The following is a 19,850-nucleotide window of genomic DNA, read 5'->3' as shown; positions in this document are numbered from 1 at the left end:
AAAAAAAAAAAAAAAAAAAAAGGCGTATCATGGTCTAAAACACAGGCTGGGGCTTGCCCTTCCAGGAGGAATTAGGTGCCCACGAAGCTTTGTAGAGCCCAACAATAATAGGCTAAATGTCTCTGCCCCTCCCCCGTTCATGCTCTGTCTCTCTCTGTCCCAAAAATAAATAAACGTTAAAAAAAAAAAAAAAAAAAAAAGGCGTATCATGGTCTAAAACACAGGCTGGGGCTTGCCCTTCCAGGAGGAATTAGGTGCCCACGAAGCTTTGTAGAGCCCAACAATAATAGGCTAAATGTCTCTTGGAGCAAAGGTACTAGAAAATCTGCCCTTCCCTCCAGGGTTTTGGTTTGCGAACTTCAGATGCATGAAATCCAGAGACCTGTGTGAAACGTGATTCAAATATGAGGCTAAAAAGGCAAGAGGCTGAAACTCCACATTTGAGCTGTCGTATTTTTCTAAAGAATGTCAAGCAGGCCTAATGATAGGCCAAAATTATCCAGCCGAGGCACCATTGGATAACCTCAAATAGATTAAGCAGACATCCTTTTTCTGTTCCTCATTCTTGCCTCAATGGCAAATGCCAGGGGAAAAAAGTCACCCTGGTTTCATAGGAAGTCCAAAGCAACCAATCACCTTTCTATAATCAATGGTCCAAAGCTATCCAGACTTGGGATTCCCCGTTTAGAGCAGACTCTCTAGGGTAGAAGCCCTTTAATCATCTTTCGTGTTCGCCAGCTTCCAGCTGTGCTGGTACAGGACCAAATACCAGCTCTATTGCCCTTCATTTTATTATGACGCTTCTTTGGAGCTGTACATGTATGATGATGGAGGGCATAATTGAAACAAATAATAACCAAGTCAAACTCTAGGGAATAAGGAACAATTGATCTTTTGCATAGGACATTGCTTTATCTAAAGCAGAATTTTATAGAAGGCAGTTTAGCTCCACCTTGGACCCCACTCATAGGGTCATAATCTTTTGATGAGGATCAATGTCATGATGTACCAAATAGAGCTACACTGAAGCCTTGCTAACATGGGTCCATGAGGCCAATGGGTGAAGCACTGTTTATAAAAAGATTCTTCCGATTCATTCAATGATTAATAAACCCGTCCCAATACAGGCTCCAGGGTGAAACAAGCTACCATCTACAAAACTATTCCTTCGAACAAGGAGAACAGGAGCAAAGATGAAGGATATTTTCCAATTTAAAAATATATATTTATATTTCTTTATATGGAAATGCATTTAAATGCAGATTTGTTATAATTTTTTAAATTAATTTATTTTTTATTTGGATTCAAGTTAGTTAACTTATAGTATAGTATTGGTTTCAGGAGTAGAATTTAGTGATTGATCATTTATCTATAACATCCAGTTCTCAGCCCAGCAAGTGCCCTTTTTAACGCCCATCACCCTGATTCAACTCACCCCTCCATCAACCGTCAGTGTTTACTCTATAGTGAAGAGTCCCTCATGGTTTGCCTCCCTATTTTTATCTTATTTTATTTTTCCTCCCCTGCCCCTATGTTTTTTTCCTTAAATTCCACATATGAGTGAAATCATATGATATTTGTCTTTCTCTGACTGACTTATTTCACTTAGCATAATACACTCTACTTTCATCCATGTTGTTGCAAGTGGTAGAATTTCATTCTATTTGACCGCCGAGTAATTTCCATTGTATATGTATCTCACATCTTCTTATTGATTCATTAGTTGATGGACATCTGGGCTCTTTCCATAATTTGGCTATTGCTGATAGTGCTTCTATAAACATTGGGGTGCATGTGCCCCTTGGAATCAGCATTTTTGTATCTTTTGGATAAATACCTAGTAGTGCAATTGCTGGGTCATGAGAAGTTCTATTTTTAACTTTTTGAGGAACCTCCATACTGTTTTCCAGAGCGGCTGCACCAGTTTGCATTCCCACCAACAGTGCAAAAGAGTTCCCCTTTCTTCACATCCTCATCAACATCTGTTGCTTCCTGAGTTGTTAATGTTAGCCGTTCTGTCAGATGTGAGGTGGTATTTCATTGTGGTTTTGGTTTGTATTTCCCTGATGATGAGTGATGTTGAGCATCTTTTCATGTGTCTCTTAGCCATCTGGATGTCTTCTTTGGAAAAGTGTCTATTCATGTCCTCTGCCCATTTCTTCACCGGATTATTCTGGTTTTTGGGGTGTTGGGTTTGATAAGTTCCTTATAGATTTTGGATACTAACCCTTTATCTGATATGTCATTTGCAAATATCTTCTCCCATTCCGTCGGTTGCCTTTTAGTTTTGTTGATTGTTTCCTTTGCTGTGCAGAAGATTTTTATCTTGACTAGGTCCCAGTAGTTCATATTTGCTTTTCTTGTCTCCAGAGACATGTCTAGTAAGAAGTTGCTGCAGTCGAGGTCAAAGAGGTTGCCGTTTTCTCCTCTAGGATTTTAATGGTTTCCTGTCTTCCATCTTCCATCCGTTTTGAATTTATTTTTATGTATGGTATAAAGAAGTGGTCCAGGTTCATTCTTCTGCAAGTCGCTGTCCAGTTTTCCCAACACTGTTTGCTGAGAGACTTTTTTCCATTGGATATTCTTTCATGCTTTGTTGAAGATTAGTTGGCCATACATCTGTGGGTCCATTCCTGGGTTCTCTATCCTGTTCCACTGATCTATGTGTCTTTTTGTGCCAGTACCATACCATCTTGATGACTACAGCTTTGTAATAACAGCTTGAAGTCCGGAATTGTGATGCCTCCAGCTTTGGTTTTCTTTTCAACATTATTTTGGGTATTCAGGGTCTTTTCTGGTTCCATAAACATTTTAGAATTGTTTGTTCTACCTCTGTGAAGAATGCTGGTGTCATTTTGATAGGGATTGCCTTGAATGTGTAGATTCCTTTGGGTAGCATACACATTTTAACAATGTTTGGTCTTCCAAAGCATGGAATGTTCTTCCATTTCTTTGTGTCTTCTTCAATTTCTTTCATTAGCATTCTATAGTTTTCAGCATACAGATATTTTACCTCTTTAGTTAGGTTTATTCCTAGGTATCTTATGGTTTTTAGTGCAATTGTAAATGGGATCAATTCCTTGATTTCTCTTTATGTTGCTTCATTATTGGTGTATAGAAATGCAACAGATTTCTGTACATTAATTCTATATCCTGCAACTTTGCTGAATTCATGTTCAAGCGATTTTTTTGGTGGAATCTTTTGGGTTTTCTACATAGAGAATCATGTCATCTGCAAAGAGTGAAAGTTTGACGTCTTCCTTGCCAATTTGGATGCCTTTTATTTCTTTTTGTTGCCTGATTGCTGAGGCTAGGACTTCCAGTACTATGTTGAACAATAGTGGTGAGAGTGGACATGCCTGTCATGTTCTTGACCTTAACGGGAAAACTCTCAGTTTTTTTCCCACTGAGGATGACATTAGCTGTGGGTTTTTAGTATATGGCCTTTATGACGTTGAGGTATGTTCATTCTATCCCTACTTTCTTGAAGGTTTTTGTCAAGAAAGGATGCTGTACTTTATCAAATGCTTTTTCTTCATCTACAGAAATGATCATATGGTTTTTACCCTTTCTTTTATTAATGTGGTATATCACATTGATTGATTTGCAGATATTGAACCACTCCTGCAATCCAGGAATAAATCCCACTTGGTCATAGTGAATAATTCTTTTCATGTATTGTTGGATTTGATTTGCTAGTATTTTGTTGAAACTTTTTGCATCCATGTTCATCAGAGAAGCAGACACTCAACCAACTGAGCCACCCAGGCGCCCCAAGAAAAAATATTTTTAAAAAGAAATTAAAAATTCAAAAAAGGTTTAACAATAAAGAAAATAAAATAGAACAACAAATTTTCTCTTTCTGTACCCAAGAAAGAAAAAGAAAACAACACAAACAAAAAGAGAAGCAAAGAAAATGAACAAACAAAAAGAAACCCAAATGAAGCTAGATCCAGTTTCCCCTTAGAGCTGAAACATTGCAGCACACTATAAAATGTAGACAAAGCAGGTGGAAGGGATTTGTGCTGGTCTTCTGGACAAGGGTCCTGCTACTCTGGTTCAGGCCAACTTGCCCTAGTGGAGATATGCCTGGAAGGTGTAGGTGGGCGGGGCTTGGTGGAAGCAAGTTCGGCCTCTACTAGATGGTGCTGTGTTTCGCTCTGAAGTCTGATACTGCTGGTATGCAGGGGGGTGGGTGGAAGATGGCATCATCCCATCCTCTCCTCCCCTGAGATGGGAACCCACAGCCTCTGCTGTTCAGGAGGAACTCACAGAAAAATGTCCCAGGCTTTCATCAGATCTCTATCCTTAACCTGTCTTCCCAGTGCCACAGTTCTGTGTTTTATTTCTGGCCAATGGCTGGGTTTCGAAACACCAAATCTTAAAAGGCCCAGCAAAACTCAGACCACTCCCCTCCTCTGGAGGAGACACTCACAGCAAGCCCTTCACTGTTCTGTCCCAGAAAAGTAGTCACACAGTGCACACCCAGTGGCTGGAGTCTATTGTGGCACAGAGCAAAAAGCTGGGACCAGGATATCATCCATCTGAGGGCACCTCTGTTCCCTGAAGTTGAATTGGCCACTCAACAGCTCCTGGTGGGCCTTTTGTCCTTGGAAAGGCAAAAAAAAAAAAACCCTCTTCAAAATGTACAGTAGGAAGTGGGGGGCAATCTCTCCCAGTGCAACCCAGAGGATCCCTGCATCACAGAATCTCCCACAAATCCTACACTAATTCAATCCCCACCACTCTTTCTCTCTCTTCCTGACCACTCCCTGCCAAAGGGTTCCCTTCCCTACGCAGCACCACTGCTTTCCTCTCCCCCAGTTCACAGCTCCAATCCTTGCTTCTGTCACATTCTCTCCCTCCAATTGTGCAGAGTGTTTTCATAATCCTCAGACTGATATCCTAGTTGTTTAAAATGATTTCATGTTGATCTAGCTGTATTCGAGGGACAAGGCAAGCTCAGGGTCCCCTTACTATTCCACCATCTTAAGTCCCTCCTCCTATTCCTTTTGTATCATAATCTAGAGTGGGAAGATCAAGTCTTAGGTAAATATCAATTATCATATCTTTTTGTAAAGGCAGTTTTGTTATATTTTAATCTTTCTCAAACCAAACGTGCCTTGATTTAATATAGTAGTCTTATTTACATGAAGACCCATCATTAAGTTGACAAAACCCATTATGAAATTCAGAGTGTATGTTCAATCTATGGCATCTTGGAATCAAGGAAATTTGGCATTAAAGCTACACATTTTCAATATAGAAACTATATTTGAAAACAAATATGTGCAGAAACCAAGACACCCAGTCTCTCATTTGCTATAGATAGTTCCTGCAAGTGGCTTATAGACATCCATGAGTATTCTGCGTATACATTTTCAAATGAAAGTGATACTTTCATACTCTTAGCAGTTCCTTTTTAATTCTTCGGTCAAATGGATTAGAAGGGAAATCTACTGGATTGGATAGGAAAAGGAAAATACATTAGGTTTAGTGAATGTGTATACTAAAACATATTTGGTTCATGGATTTGAAAGGGCATAATTATTTGGTCTGTATTCTTGGGGAAAGTCTTTATGTTATATTGGTAGACATATAATGTTCGAAGTTAGTAGATTTAAAAGGATATGTCTTAGTAGTATATATAAAGACAGAGGTGATGCTCTGGAGGAGTGGCTAATGTTAATGCAGGTAGAAAAGTCAGGTGCACATAAAGCAAACAACTATTAGGAGCAGTGGGACAAAGTCTTGCCAGCACCACCTTATGGAAGGCCCGGGGAAGAGTTTGGGAGGGCTGGGTATGGGTGTTGGACTGAGGTTATAAATGCAAAGGGATTGTAGCAAGCCTGCAAGCTCCAGGACTTCCTAGGCACTGCTGACCTGCTAGTTTCTCTTCCACTGATGTGATAATAGCAGTATAGGTGAAAGGGGTGCTTATGCATCTCCACTGGCTTCCTCCTCTGCTCTACCTGGGAGCACTACCCATACAGAAGCCTGACCTGAAGGTGTTAGAGTTCATCCTCCTGGTTCCTCGGTTGTTCTCCCTGCACCTTGTTGCCTTCAATGAGCATGGAGCCTGCCTCAAGTGGGCCAAAGAGGTAGTCTATTGGTCCATCACTTTTATTATAAGATCTGTACCTTCAAAGTTTCCTTCTCCTTTTCTATCCGCTGCTGTTCCAGATGTAACTTCACAAGTGCTGACTCTTTGGCTGAGATTTCTTCTTTCAGCTGATCTACCTGATGGGTCATAATCTTTAATTTTCTCTTCATTTCTGTTATTTCATCCTAACAAAATGAAAGGAGAAATGTTTGAAAGTGAATTAAATAGACATCACCCTCTGTATAGAAGCTCAATACATAGTCAAGAGCTTTTAAGGGAGGTTCTCTCAAAACAATGGTCTCCTGGACAATCACCACCAGGTTGCTGTTCCTTTGTACCTTGTGTCCATCAACCTGAAAGTACTTTGTAGCATTAACTCTCAAAATATTCTCATGAGATATATACAAAGTATGCATAATGAACAGTTCACACACACACATACACACACAACACATACATACAACACACATACACACAACACACACATTTTATTCTTCATTTTACAAGGGAAGAATTGGCCCAACAACAAACATCATAACTAAGAGATTACAAAGCAAAGATGTGCAATTAAATGACAACAGAATGCTGCTCCCCTCTCAGCCATGGTAGCTATTAGCAGTTTGAAAAATTAGAAACAAGAGAATGGCAATTCTACATAATAATTAAAAGCAGGACCATGATCTTCCCATTGTATCAAGTTGTGTCATTTCTATTTCAAATAATCTGATAGTTCTGCACAAACTGATCCTTCTCTCTCAGGTGAATTCCATGAGATTTCTTGCCTCCCTTGTTCTAAATCCTGCCATTAGGATAACAGAAACTGCTTTGAACCCAGGAAGGGGAGGAGTCAAAACATAAAGACAAAAACATATTCTTTACCTGAGCCTCAACTAGATTTTTGCTATACAGATTCCTGTCTGACCTCACTGCTTCATACAGGTTCTGTTGCTGTTTTAATTTAGTTTCTGATTCAGCAATTTTTTTCCTGTAGTCAAAAATCTGCATTTCACGGATTTTTATGTCTTCCATGTTCATGAGAACCTGGGGGAAAAAGAAGTATAGAAAAATGGTTACATAGCCAATCTGTAATTATCAGTTCAGGACAAACAGAGATTTTGATCTAAGAGTAGCTGGTAGAAATGTTAGCAATCAGGAAATCTGAATGCAGTTCTGATCACTGCAGTGCAACACAGAAGTTCAGCCCAGCTGATTAGGGGCAAACATACATTTTATCTACACCAGAGTTCTGCTCAAGCATGAAGGCTTTAGCAGTTATTTTGTGATCACAAGAGGAAAAAAATTCTTTCAATTCTGAAAACCTCTCCTGAACGCCCACCCACCGAAAAAAAAAAAAAAAAAAGAAAAAGAAAAAGAAAAAGAAAAAGAAAAGGTGCAGGTTTAAACAGATCTTCACATGGAGCACTAAGAAAGATAAGAGATAACTTAGCTGTTTGGCCACACGCACAGCTTTATAAATTTAACCACGAAAAAGAAAAGTGGCCTTTGGACATCGATAGCAATCAAAGCACTGTCTTGCCAATGTCAAACTCGCTCCATCAGGGAAACTCAAAGGATTTCATAAAAATGCATTCTATTGTGCACAAAACACTTCTAGGAAAGATGAGATACAAGATAACTGCCTCTTTTTTGCAACTATGAAAAACCGAGGCACAAAATTCCACCGTGAGCCAATGCTTCTCAAAAGCAATCCATACAATTGAAATTATATAATCATGACTCTTAGCTGCAATGTCCACAGAAATTGATTTTTTAAGGACAAACTTCTTCAAAAATTCCTTCAGAAGAAAAACTTTAGCAAGGAAGACTGAATCAATGGAATGATGGTCTAGACAAAAGCTAGAATATGTAAGGGGAAAATTCTTCAGAAGATTTTTACTGCATTTCAGTGGCGTTATTTTAATTAATGGTTATAACTAAAGGAAAGAAACAGCAATGTGACAGAGAATAGAAACAAGGGCATGTCCATGCAGTAACATGGCCAGAGAAGGTTTCTCTGAAAAGGAGGTATTTTACCTAGAACCTAAAGGTCAAAAAGTACTTACACCTTTGACATACTCATATTCATTACGACTCAGGTGTGGGTTACTTGTGAGCAACATGTTCCCCAGTCATTGCACTACAGAAGCCTTTTATTCCCCCATGTGGAGTTAGTATTCCAGAAAACACACTCCAAGAAACGGTTCTAATGTTTTCCCATCAGAGTTAATGATGCCTAGTGTTTAATATATTTATCCTTTATAACTTTAAATAAACACCTTTCAAAGTTTTCTTAGAAATATTTAAGGAAAGGGCCACCTGGTTGGCTCCGTCAGTTAAGCCTCCAACTCTTGATTTCAGCTCAGGTCAGGATCTCCCAGTTTGTGAGTTCGAGCTCGGCATTGGGCTCTGCACTGACAGCACGGGGCCTGCTTGGGATTCTCTCTTTTCCTCTCTCTCTCTGCCTCTCCCCAACTCTCTGTCTCTCTCTCAAAATAAATAAATAAACATTTAAAAAATATTTAAGGAAGGATGGAGTTAAATTTTAGTAAAAGCCTTTTCAGCGTACATTATTTTAGACTATTTTTTTCTTATTGGTTCTATTTATTTGATATACTTACTAATAAATGTTTCCTTTTACAAGTATTTTAATTTTATGTGTTTATAAGTAGTCCCATGTGCCATAATTTTAAATAAATGCATCAACGTGAATTTTTTTTTCTTTTACTTATTTAGTTGGATCTTCCTTCTCTCTTCTACCTATATCAACCCCTCATTGACACATAAAGTAACCAGGTTAACAATTTAGTATGTGTTCTTCCACATTTTTCTTTGAATTCTACACATATTCAAGTCTTCTAGCATAATAATAATAATAACAGCCAATATTTCTCAGGTACATTCTATCATTTAATCTTTACAAAAAATCCTATGAGATATGCATTATTAATCACCCTCATTTTACAAGGAAAGAAATTTAAGTTAAAAAAAAAAAGTAATATCACCTACAGCTCTTCAACTAGTAAATATACAGACACAGGGATTTGTTTGTCTTCCTTTGTCTTGCTTTTTTGGGTTTTGTTTTTATTTTTTAGCAAAATGTGATCTCCTTATACACATTTTATGCACCTTGCTTTTTAATCTCTCAATAATATTTTGGGGAATCATGTGGAGTAGCTCTAATTCATTCTCTTTAAAGGTGGTTTAATGCCCTCCAGTGTGAGTGAGACACTATACACTCAGCTCTTCCCCTCTGAGGGGCCTTAGTTTGGTTTCCACTTTTTTGCTGCTCTGAACCCTGCTGAAATAATCATTTCTGTACATGTGTCCTTATGCTCCTGTGTTTTTACTTCTGTTGGGAAGGATTCCCAGAAGTGAAATATCTGGTTCAAAAGACATATATGTTTTTAACTTTAATAGATATTGATAGATTGCTTTCCAAAATGGCTGTAACACTTTCCATTTCCATAGTGCCAGCAACAGTTTTCTTAACAGAAAACTATCCTTGCAGTTTCAGGACAGACCCTCTTTGGTCATACTGGATGATGCTTTTAATGTACTGTTGAATTTGGTTCGCCAGAATTTCATTTAGGATTCTGCATAAGTATTCACAAGTGATCTAAGTCTCTAACTTCCTTTTTCGTTCTATTTCAGTATCAAGGTTTCTGCTAGTTTCGTAAAGTGAACAGAGTACCTTTCTGTTCACTCTTTCATTCACTCACCCATTTATTCGTTCACTCAATAAACATGTATTGAGGACTTATCTATGGCAGGCACTGTAAAAGCACTAGTGATGTAAAGAACCAGAAGACACATTCCCTACCCTCAAGTTCACCTCTACTGAGTGACTCCACCACAAAATGGATAACCAAGGTACAAATATAACCAGGACATGTATAGGGTGTTATGACAGGTTCAAACACTGGAAGGTTAATGGATAGTTTCTAAGAATGGTCCTACATATATTTTCTAAGCAGTTAATATTTGGGATTTACACAATTTGTGGGAACTACCTCTTCCTCAACCATCCCAACCAAGGACTCACCTCAGACCCCAAGCTCTGTCCTTGGCCTGGAGTCTTTACTCATTATCACTGCAGAAGGCATGGGTTATACATCAGTAGAGCAGTGCCAATCAGTATTACCCCAAAAGATACAAAGTGCATGAGCAGCACTTTTTCGAAAGTTATAGAGCCTGAGAACTATTTGATTCTTAAAAGTTTGAAGAAACTCAATTATAAAGTTATTAGGTCCTCTGTGAGTGTTGGAGCTTATTCTCCCTCATTTTTTTTTTTTTTTTTGGTGGCCATAGCTATTGATTTTTCTGTTTTCTACTTCTCCTCAAGTCAAACCTTGATGTAGGTATGTATTTTTGAGAGAATTGACCATTTCGGCCATTTTTTTAAATTTATGCCACTAGATTTGTACGAAGTATTTCCATATGCTTTTATAGTTTTATTATTATTAATTGCTATCATCCACTCTGTGTGGAAAGAAAGTATCCCAAAGTAAGAATGTATACAGACAGTGGTGAATGGTTGCGATGGTTGGTTGAGGATCTAGAAGGAAATAAATTAGAAAATCTGAGACAAGAAGGTCTGGGGAAAAGGCATGTGGATACACCTGAAATGAATGGAAACCCCATTCCTTCTCCCCTCATTTCTTTGATCCACATCTGTAGAATCTAGAGCAGGCAGTGTTTTGTTTTTTTTTTTTTTTTTAATTTTTTTTTTTCAACGTTTATTTATTTTTGGGACAGAGAGAGACAGAGCATGAACGGGGGAGGGGCAGAGAGAGAGGGAGACACAGAATCGGAAACAGGCTCCAGGCTCTGAGCCATCAGCCCAGAGCCCGACGCGGGGCTCGAACTCACGGACCGCGAGATCGTGACCTGGCTGAAGTCGGACGCTTAACCGACTGCGCCACCCAGGCGCCCCGAGCAGGCAGTGTTTTAAGGTACCGCCACAGTAACGAAAATGTGTAAGTTAAAAATAAATGTAAAAACCTAAATAAGATATCCATTAGTTGATCAGTTATTTGTTTGATTTAAAAAAAAATAAAAAGCACTACTTTAGACTAAAATTTAGCCTTTCTATGGACATGATTACCCTCTTTGGGGTCAGTGAAACGAATGGATTGAAAATACTTTGAACAGCATCATCAGCATTCAGAATATCAAGCTGCACATCAGAGAAAAGAAAAAAATTGCTTGTTCAATCACTTTGAGATATAACAAGAATAATCCTTTGCACAGACCGAAGAACACTCCAGAAAAAAGGATACAGCCAAGGGCATTTCTTTTGGAGGCATCCGGCTGGCAGGGTCCATCTTTCTGCACAAAACAGTGCACAAAATCACAGTGCACATGCTTCTGGATTGTTAAAGCTGGGAGTAATAAGAACCCATCGTGATACCAAGATCAAAGATATTTTAGTTAAGTGACAATGGAAAAAAAAAGGAAAAAGGAAAAGACAATTTACAAAGCAATTTAGTTCTGAGGGTTGGAACTCGATTTTTTTCTATGGAAATCATTCAAACTGATGTCAAATCCTGAAAATTCATAAAATGTGTGGAGTGTTAAGTAGGAGCAAAACCTTTAGTCAGCAGATTGTCCCCTGTTGAAAATGGCATATCAGAGAATATGGGATGCCAGCTGTGGGACTGGAGTTTAATTAATTGATTACACTTTTAGATACCTCAAACCAACTCATGAGATAAATCCCACACAAATATAGAAAGCTTTGTTACAGCCAGAGACTTGGAGATCCTGGCCCTCATAAGCCTACTTCAGACTAGCCCAGAAAATGCTTACAGTGCACTATGAGGGTACAATTCCAGTTTATAACCTACTACCTTTTCTTTTTCTGTTAAAACAACCTGCCAATAGAAATAAGAGTGAGATAAAAATCAATAATGCATGCTGGAAATCTGCAGCATAGTCAAAACATCATATAGACTAAGGCAGGATAAGAAAGTAGGTCATTGAATTTGGAACCCTTTAACTTACATTTGATGAAATATCAGTATAATAAACTTCTCCAATAAGTTTTTCTGACTCAATGTCAATGGTTTGAATGCTGACAATGTCTTTACCTTCATAATGAAACTAAAAAACTCACTCTCTAAAAAAAGCAAACAAACCAAAAAAACCAAACAAACAAAAACCCTATGTGGCCAGGCACGTGAGATTTTAAGTCTCCTCTATTTTTCTTGCTTTCTTATTTTTTATTTATTTTATTTTTATTTTTTTAATGTTTATTCATTTTTGAGACAGAGAGAGACAGAGCATGAATGGAGGAAGGTCAGAGAGAGAGGGAGACACAGAATCTGAAACAGGCTCCAGGCTCTGAGCTGTCAGCACAGAGCCCGACGCGGGGCTCAAACTCACGGACCGCGAGATCATGACCTGAGCTGAAGTCGGACGCCCAACCGACTGAGCCACCCAGGCGTCCCTCTTGCTTTCTTATTTTATCTTCCACCTTAAATTTTAGAGAGGCATATCTATGTGTCTGTTTTCAATAACATATTACGTATGTTTAATAACATATTACATTATGTAATAACATATTACAATAACATATTACAAAATGAGGGATATAATAGTATCTACCTCAGATGGCTATTATGAGGATTTAAGTGAGAAGATACATATATTTGCACCATCATCTAAGTACCTAGCATATCATAATTTCATCATTTAATAAATAATAGATTTTTGTGACAGGTTAATAATATTTCCTATTCTATAATATTAGTACTTAACAAATTTGATGTTTCTATGGATCAAATTCTGTTCTTCAGGAAAGCAGTAATCCCTTGTACACTAATTTTATTACAACAGAAAAAGCTTATAATTTGTGTATGTCCGGGGTTCTATCCTATGGAAGATGCTCTGTATAAAACTTCAAATTAATATCAAAGAAACAGGAGCTTCATTTCATCATGAAGTACCTATTCAGTCAACAATATTTCTTTGATCAACCTTTGCTTTCCTCATTTACTGCTAAGCCCTTGAAAGCACATTATTATTCATGCCTTGGAACTTTGTGCAGGAGGGTTTTGCGTGAGCGACACTGTTACAGGCAAATAAGCAGAGCATTAAGGGACATGTAGGTAAGCATCCATTGTGAAAGAATGCTTTCTGGCATATAAAATGTCTGGGAGAGGAATGGCCAGAAGTTTAATATTTAAAATGAAAAGGGAGGGGTTCTAAAATGAGTTAAGTGCATAATGTGCAAGATGGGTCACAGATTTAACTATTAACCAGGAATGGTTTTACCCAGAATTTACAAAAGTTCAGTAAATATGGTGGACCACAACTCACAATGCCATTCCTAGTGCCTCTCGACTTATCTGAATAGTAAAATTTGGGAGTGCAGCAGAGGAGAAACCATGAGGATAAAAAGTGCTGAAACGTTGGACTAGGTTATCTTATGGTTCTGCAAATATTCACTCCCTCTCCCTGTCCCCACCACCTCAGTGGGAAGAATCTATCTCCCCTTGCTGTTGAGATCAGACATGTGACTTGCCACAGCCAATGGGATGTCAAAGGACATTAGGCAAGTAGAGAGCTGTGAATTGTGCTTGTGTGGTGGGTTTGTCCTTTGCTTTCCTTTCTTTCTCCATGAGAACACCATGCATCCTGAGAATCAGAAACATGTAGAGCAAAACCAGACCCAATTCACAGCCTCAAGCCAAGTACAGGCAAGCCTAGCCTCGATCACCTGACTCCCACTCAACTGCAGATGTGTGCGAAATAAGTGCTTGTTTTTGCACTCCAGGGAGATTTGGTGGTTCTGTATTATGCAGCATTATTATGGCAAGTGTTGACTGAGACAGGCACATAAGAAAAGGTTTGGGATTCTGAGCCATCCAATTCTGGCACAGAAAAGGATCTTCTGCCTTGTTTGCAAATGCCAAGTAAAATTAATAAAATGTAATGTAGGCCTTTTAGTATCTAAGATTTCACCTTTTTTTCTCTAAATGGAAAGAAGCAGAAGGCAAATATCGACACTGTTTTTGCAGCCCAGAAGGCAGAAGAGACCGTGCCATAAGTCACTCACAGCTAAAACTGCCAAGGATAGTTCAGGTAAGATTGTCCATTATGGCAACATGTTCCAAATGAATTTGAAGTGAGGGAAGGCCCATAATGATAAATATGTTATTGAAGAAGAATTTAATGTAAGTACCTATAAGTAAGTCTTTGAGTAGTTAATTCAGATATCTAATTATACTTTCCATCCATCTTTCAAAAAATATTTGGTACCTATTTAGAAAATAAGAAATACGAAGAGTTCAAAATCAAATATCAACCCTTCTCCTATGCACACGGATAAAACTAGGTCAAACCATATAAGTAATTTTGCATTCTGTTTTTGTCAGATTCATATTGTGAACATGTTCCCTATTTTTAAAACTACTTTTCAAACACGTGGTTTTCATGGTACATAATATTGTCTCATATAAATGTAGCAGAATTTATTTCAAAGAATGTTCTTTTGTAAAACTCTTTGCATTTTTATTTTTCCATAGATTGAGTTCTTACAAAAGAAATTGCTGGGTCAAAACTTGGAACAACATACACTCACTCCAGAAATAGATAAAAACATCAGTTTTGTGACATTATCCCCAGCCCCTGATATCAGTCCTCAACTCCCTATCAATAGAATGCATGAAAGGGAGTTTTCTGTTTGTCTGAATGAGTGAGGTATGTGTGTGCGAGTGTGTGTGTGTGTGTGTGTGTGTGTGTGTGTGTAACAGTAAACAAAGAAAGAAATATGGGGAGGGGCATATTTCTTATATGTATTAAGGACACACGGGACCTTAAGAAGAAGTCTAGAGATGACTGGAGTTGCCATAGCAACATATATAAGGCTATCAGGGGTTAAGTAAGAGACAGAAAAATTGCAGTTAATAAATAATATTTTAAGAACTGTGCTCAGATGATTTAGTGATACATTATATAAGCTTATGCGATTAAACATCAGAAATTGTGAAAAACAGTTACCAGCAAAACTTGGCACTTTCAGAGGCAAACCATAAGAGATTTCTAAATACAGAGAACAAGCTGAGGGTTGCTGGAGGGGAGTTGGGTGGGGGGATGGGCTAAATGGGTGATGGGCATTAAGGAGGACACTTGGGATGAGCATTGGGTGTTGTATGTAAGTGATGAATCACTAAATTCTGCTCCTGAAACCAATACTATACTATACATTAACTAACTTGGATTTAAGTTAAAGAAAAGAAAGAAAAGAAAAGAGAAAAAATAAACAACAACAAAAACTTGGTACCCTTACCTTTTACAAGGAAACAGAAAAATATATAATCCTGTATTAAAATCAGTGGCAGCATTCTTTTTATCACTTGTCATCCAACCATCTGTTTAACACACACTTTATTGGTGCCTAGTATTTACCAGCACACTGCAGGTGCAGAAATGAATGAGATAAAGACCCTATTCTCAAGAGCTCTCTGTAAAGTAAGAAAAGCAAATGTGCAAAGAAAATACTCGAGAAGATGATAAGTGCCATTCCAGAGATATCAACAAATCCACAAAGTAGAGGTCAGAGCAGGCATGACCCCAGAGATGAGCACTTGAGCTGGGTATTGAAGGATGAAGAGGAGTTTTCCATACAGAGAAGGGAAGGAAGGATTTTCCAGGAAGAACAAAGAGCTTGGACTCTGTCTCATAAATCACAGCACACCAATTACTTTGTCTTGCATGCGTTATAGATATGTGTCCAAATACTGACTCACTCTACCAGGGGGGACCAAGGCATCCCTGGGTTAGTCCACTGCAGCCCTGAGCAGCTTCCCCCTAATTCCCACTAGCTATAGACATATTATTTTCTACATGTGCTAAAGATGCACTGCCCCAGTTGCTGAGAAGTGACAGAGGTTTGTAAGGCTGGGGGTGATACTAAGATCACATCGGAATTTTTAACAGCTAGTTTTGATAGTGTGATGGCAGCCAGGAGTGGAGAGAGATTGATCATCAAGAAGGTGAAGTAGGAAGCTGCGGCAGATTATATGTTCAGATATATTTACTGTCTCACCAGACAGTGCCTCTCTCTTAGAAGGATTTATACTCCTATCCAGGGATGTTGGGCTTGGCCACGTGACTAGCTTTGGCCAAGGGAATATGAATGGACAAGCCCTGCGCCCTTCCCTTACCAGCAGAAGCTCTGAGAGCATCACAAGGTTCACTATTACTCTTTTTTCCCTCTGTACGAGGCCAGCCTGAAGTGAAGATGGCATGAAACAGGGCTGCAGCTGACCCTCAAAGGCCATTGATTTGAGCAAAAGATAAATCTTTGTTGCTATAAACCACTGAAATTTGAGGGTTATTTGTTACAGCTTAAGCTGACGGATGCAGAGCCTAATGGGCCAGCCCAGGCTGGAGAATACGAGTTCCTGAACTGACAGCTGGTCGTCTCCGAGTCAGGAAATCAATCAATGGCGCTTGTAAGATGATTAAGTCAGAAGAGAAATGCTGTATACCAACGGCTCCCAGTCAGGGGTATGAGAATCACCGGGGGGATCTTTTACAAGGAAGACACATCCAGCCAGGGCTTGACAGAGCATATGCATTTGTGTTCCTCCAAACTTACATTCTACAAACATCTGCTCGGCATTTATTTAGTCTAAGCAGGAAGAAGCTGATTTCCTAACAGTAATGCTTGTTTCCCACTTTCTTAATGTTTATAATTCAAATGTTGGCTGTCCTCCTTGTCATCTTCTCTGAGATCCCACTCCAAAAAAACACAAAACAAATGTAAACATTCAAGCGCACTGGTAAACACTGTAGAACGCACTGAAGATTTCATTGAGGAGATGATAAAGAGGGCTTATGCTGCAGAGTAGAGAACACTTTTCGAGGCAGCCGCGGGTGGTTGGGAACCTCATTAAATGAGTCTTTTCTCCCAAACTCTCTTCTCTCAGCCTCATACTTAAAACTTTCCCCCATTTCCCAACCCCACCTCCTGACACCATGAAACCCCCTCATGAAGCCCCCTGCTCTATGCAGCTGTGAATGCACTGAAGGTGGATAGTCTGACCAGTCATGCTTAATGCTGGCAATGTGCTAAGACAACTGGTTAAAGTAGAATCCAAATCCCCGAAGTCATTCTTCAAGACACTGCCTTGAGCATTCTCTCTCCCCAGCAGCTTACAAGAGGTAGAGATGTGGGACTTAGCTACACAACGTGTGAATTTCTGCCACAGGTGAGGTTTCAGGTTGCCCATAGTTGTGTGAACATTCGCCTGATGCCAGTAGTTACTCACGTCTTAATCTGAGGTTATTTAATTCGATGCCTTGCTCCTAACTACTAGCTGCAATCCTCCGTCTGAAGAGACAAGGGTTTCAGGGCCAGACGTGGGGGGTGTGAACAAAGGGTGCAGAGATAACGATGCCAAGAGCTCCCCCACCATCCCATCCCACCCCCATGCATCCAGCTCTGGGAAGCTGCACGGCACGACAACAGGTGAAGGGGACCCCTAAGCACTGGCCTTGTCCATTTCGCAGTTTGGCCCAGATCAGCTCTGGGACAGCTTTTACTCTGCTGACGTCATTTCTCTTAAATTCTCACGCAAACCACAAGTGCACATCTGAATAAATCCTCTTTGCTACAGTGTGTGACAATCAGAAAGAACGTGCTTGGGCTCATCCACATCATCAAGGAGTGACTTACCTTTTGGGTAAGGTCACTGGCTTCATTGATGTACCGATCTCGCTCCTTTTCCAGCTGAAAGATGATCTTTCTCTGCTTCTGAGCCTCATCCTTGTAGTTCTGGATTTCTTCTTCCAGGTTCCTCTTGGATTGTTCATGGAGCTTTACCAGGTCTATCTGCTTCTGGGTCGCATGGACTGCCTTAAGCATGTTCTAAAAATAAAGACAAGAGAGCAGTCACGTTACTCAAAATGTGTGTGTGGCGGGGGCGGGGGGGTAAATTTACCCTGTTTCACCCCTAAAATAATTAGATACATTGTTTTTTGGGTGAATAAAAATAATCATATTCTCTACATCTTATTTAGAGATTATGTTAATTTTGCACAAGACACACACATACATAAGTGCACTAAGTGACCACAACATCCAAGGGAAATGAGTACTTCCTTTTAAAAAAAAAAAATAGTCTGTATTTTAAAATACAACAAATATAATGTGGTATCATCATAAAATGTATATGTATATGACAGCATATGCAAAAATAATTTTTAAGGGAGATTTTCTTTTTCTTTTTTTTTTCCAATATATGAAATTTATTGTCAGATTGGTTTCCATACAACACCCAGTGCTCATCCCAAAAGGTGCCCTCCTCAATACCCATCTCCCACCCTCCCCTCCCTCCCACCCCCCATCAACCCTCAGTTCTCAGTTTTTAACAGTCTCTTATGCTTTGGCTCTCTCCCACTCTAACCTCTTTTTTTTTTTCCTTCCCCTCCCCCATGGGTTTCTGTTAAGTTTCTCAGGATCCACATAAGAGTGAAACCAAACGGTATCTGTCTTTCTCTGTATGGCTTATTTCACTTAGCATAACACTCTCCAGTTCCATCCACGTTGCTGCAAAGAGCCACATTTCATTCTTTCTCATTGCCAGGTAGTACTCCATTGTGTATACAAACCACAATTTCTTTATCCATTCATCAGTTGATGGACATTTAGGCTCTTTCCATCATTTGGCTATTGTTGAGAGTGCTGCTATAAACATTGGGGTACAAGTGCCCCTATGCATCAGTACTCCTGTATCCCTTGGGTAAATTCCTAGCAGTGCTATTGCTGGGTCATAGGGTAGGTCTATTTTTAATTTTCTGAGGAACCTCCACACTGGTTTCCAGAATGGCTGCACCAGTTTGCATTCCCACCAACAGTGCAAGAGGGCTCCCATTTCTCCACATCCTCTCCAGCATCTATAGTCTCCTGATTTGTTCATTTTGGCCACTCTGACTGGCGTGAGGTGATATCTGAGTGTGGTTTTGATTTGTATTTCCCTGATGAGAAGCGACGTTGAGCATCTTTTCATGTGCCTGTTGGCCATCCGGATGTCTTCTTTAGAGAAGTGTCTATTCATGTTTTCTGCCCATTTCTTCACTGGGTTATTTGTTTTTCGGGTGTGGAGTTTGGTGAGCTCTTTATAGATTTTGGATACTAGCCCTTTGTCCAATATGTCATTTGCAAATATCTTTTCCCATTCCGTTGGTTGCCTTTTAGTTTTGTTGGTTGTTTCCTTTGCTGTGCAGAAGCTTTTTATCTTCATAAGGTCCCAGTAGTTCATTTTTGCTTTTACTTCCCTTGCCTTTGGGGATGTGTCAAGTAAGAAATTGCTACGGCTGAGGTCAGAGAGGTCTTTTCCTGCTTTCTCCTCTAGGGTTGGAAATGAGTACTTTCTTGCTCCCATTTTAAGGGTAGGAAACTAAGACTCAGAAGTTAAGCTGCTTGCCTATAGGTTCATACAACAGGATTGGGGCAGAGCCAGGATTTGAGTCCAGGGCTGGCTGACCCCAAAGATAACCTCAATCCTAGCTCTACTCTTGTTCTTGTGAGCTTAGAGCATTTAAACCTAATCACGTAACAGGGCTTTGACTACACAGTAAAATAAAACCAGCTCATTCAAAATGCAAATATCTAGAATTAGCATATGAGCCAACAATTTCACTCCTGGGTATGCACCCAAAAGAACTGAAAACAGGTGTCCAACCAAGAATTTGTACATGAATGTTCACAGCAGCACTAGTCACAAAAACCAAAAGG

The 19,850-nt window shown here is 39.3% G+C and overlaps 1 protein-coding gene across 2 annotated transcripts in view; it reads right to left on the bottom strand.

Annotated features, from left to right (window-relative positions):
* The window catches only part of CFAP58 (cilia and flagella associated protein 58), a 107,548-nt gene that overhangs the window by 63,496 nt on the left and 24,202 nt on the right, over positions 1–19,850 (bottom strand). For both annotated transcript variants that reach the window (XR_005793642.1, XM_040486369.1), the window contains exons 9-11: positions 17,790–17,981; positions 6,983–7,144; positions 6,142–6,288 (exon numbers count right to left, since the gene is read on the bottom strand). Coding sequence is in view for 1 of the 2 variants with exons in the window: in XM_040486369.1 (XP_040342303.1) it covers positions 6,142–6,288; positions 6,983–7,144; positions 17,790–17,981 (501 nt within the window). In the remaining variant the exon portion in view is untranslated. The remainder of the gene's footprint in view (positions 1–6,141; positions 6,289–6,982; positions 7,145–17,789; positions 17,982–19,850) is intronic.

Source organism: Herpailurus yagouaroundi, unplaced genomic scaffold (genome assembly GCF_014898765.1).
Source record: "Herpailurus yagouaroundi ecotype Mexico unplaced genomic scaffold, PumYag 163, whole genome shotgun sequence".
Taxonomy (NCBI): Eukaryota; Metazoa; Chordata; class Mammalia; order Carnivora; family Felidae; genus Herpailurus; species Herpailurus yagouaroundi.
This window is presented reverse-complemented; position numbering and strand designations above follow the sequence as displayed.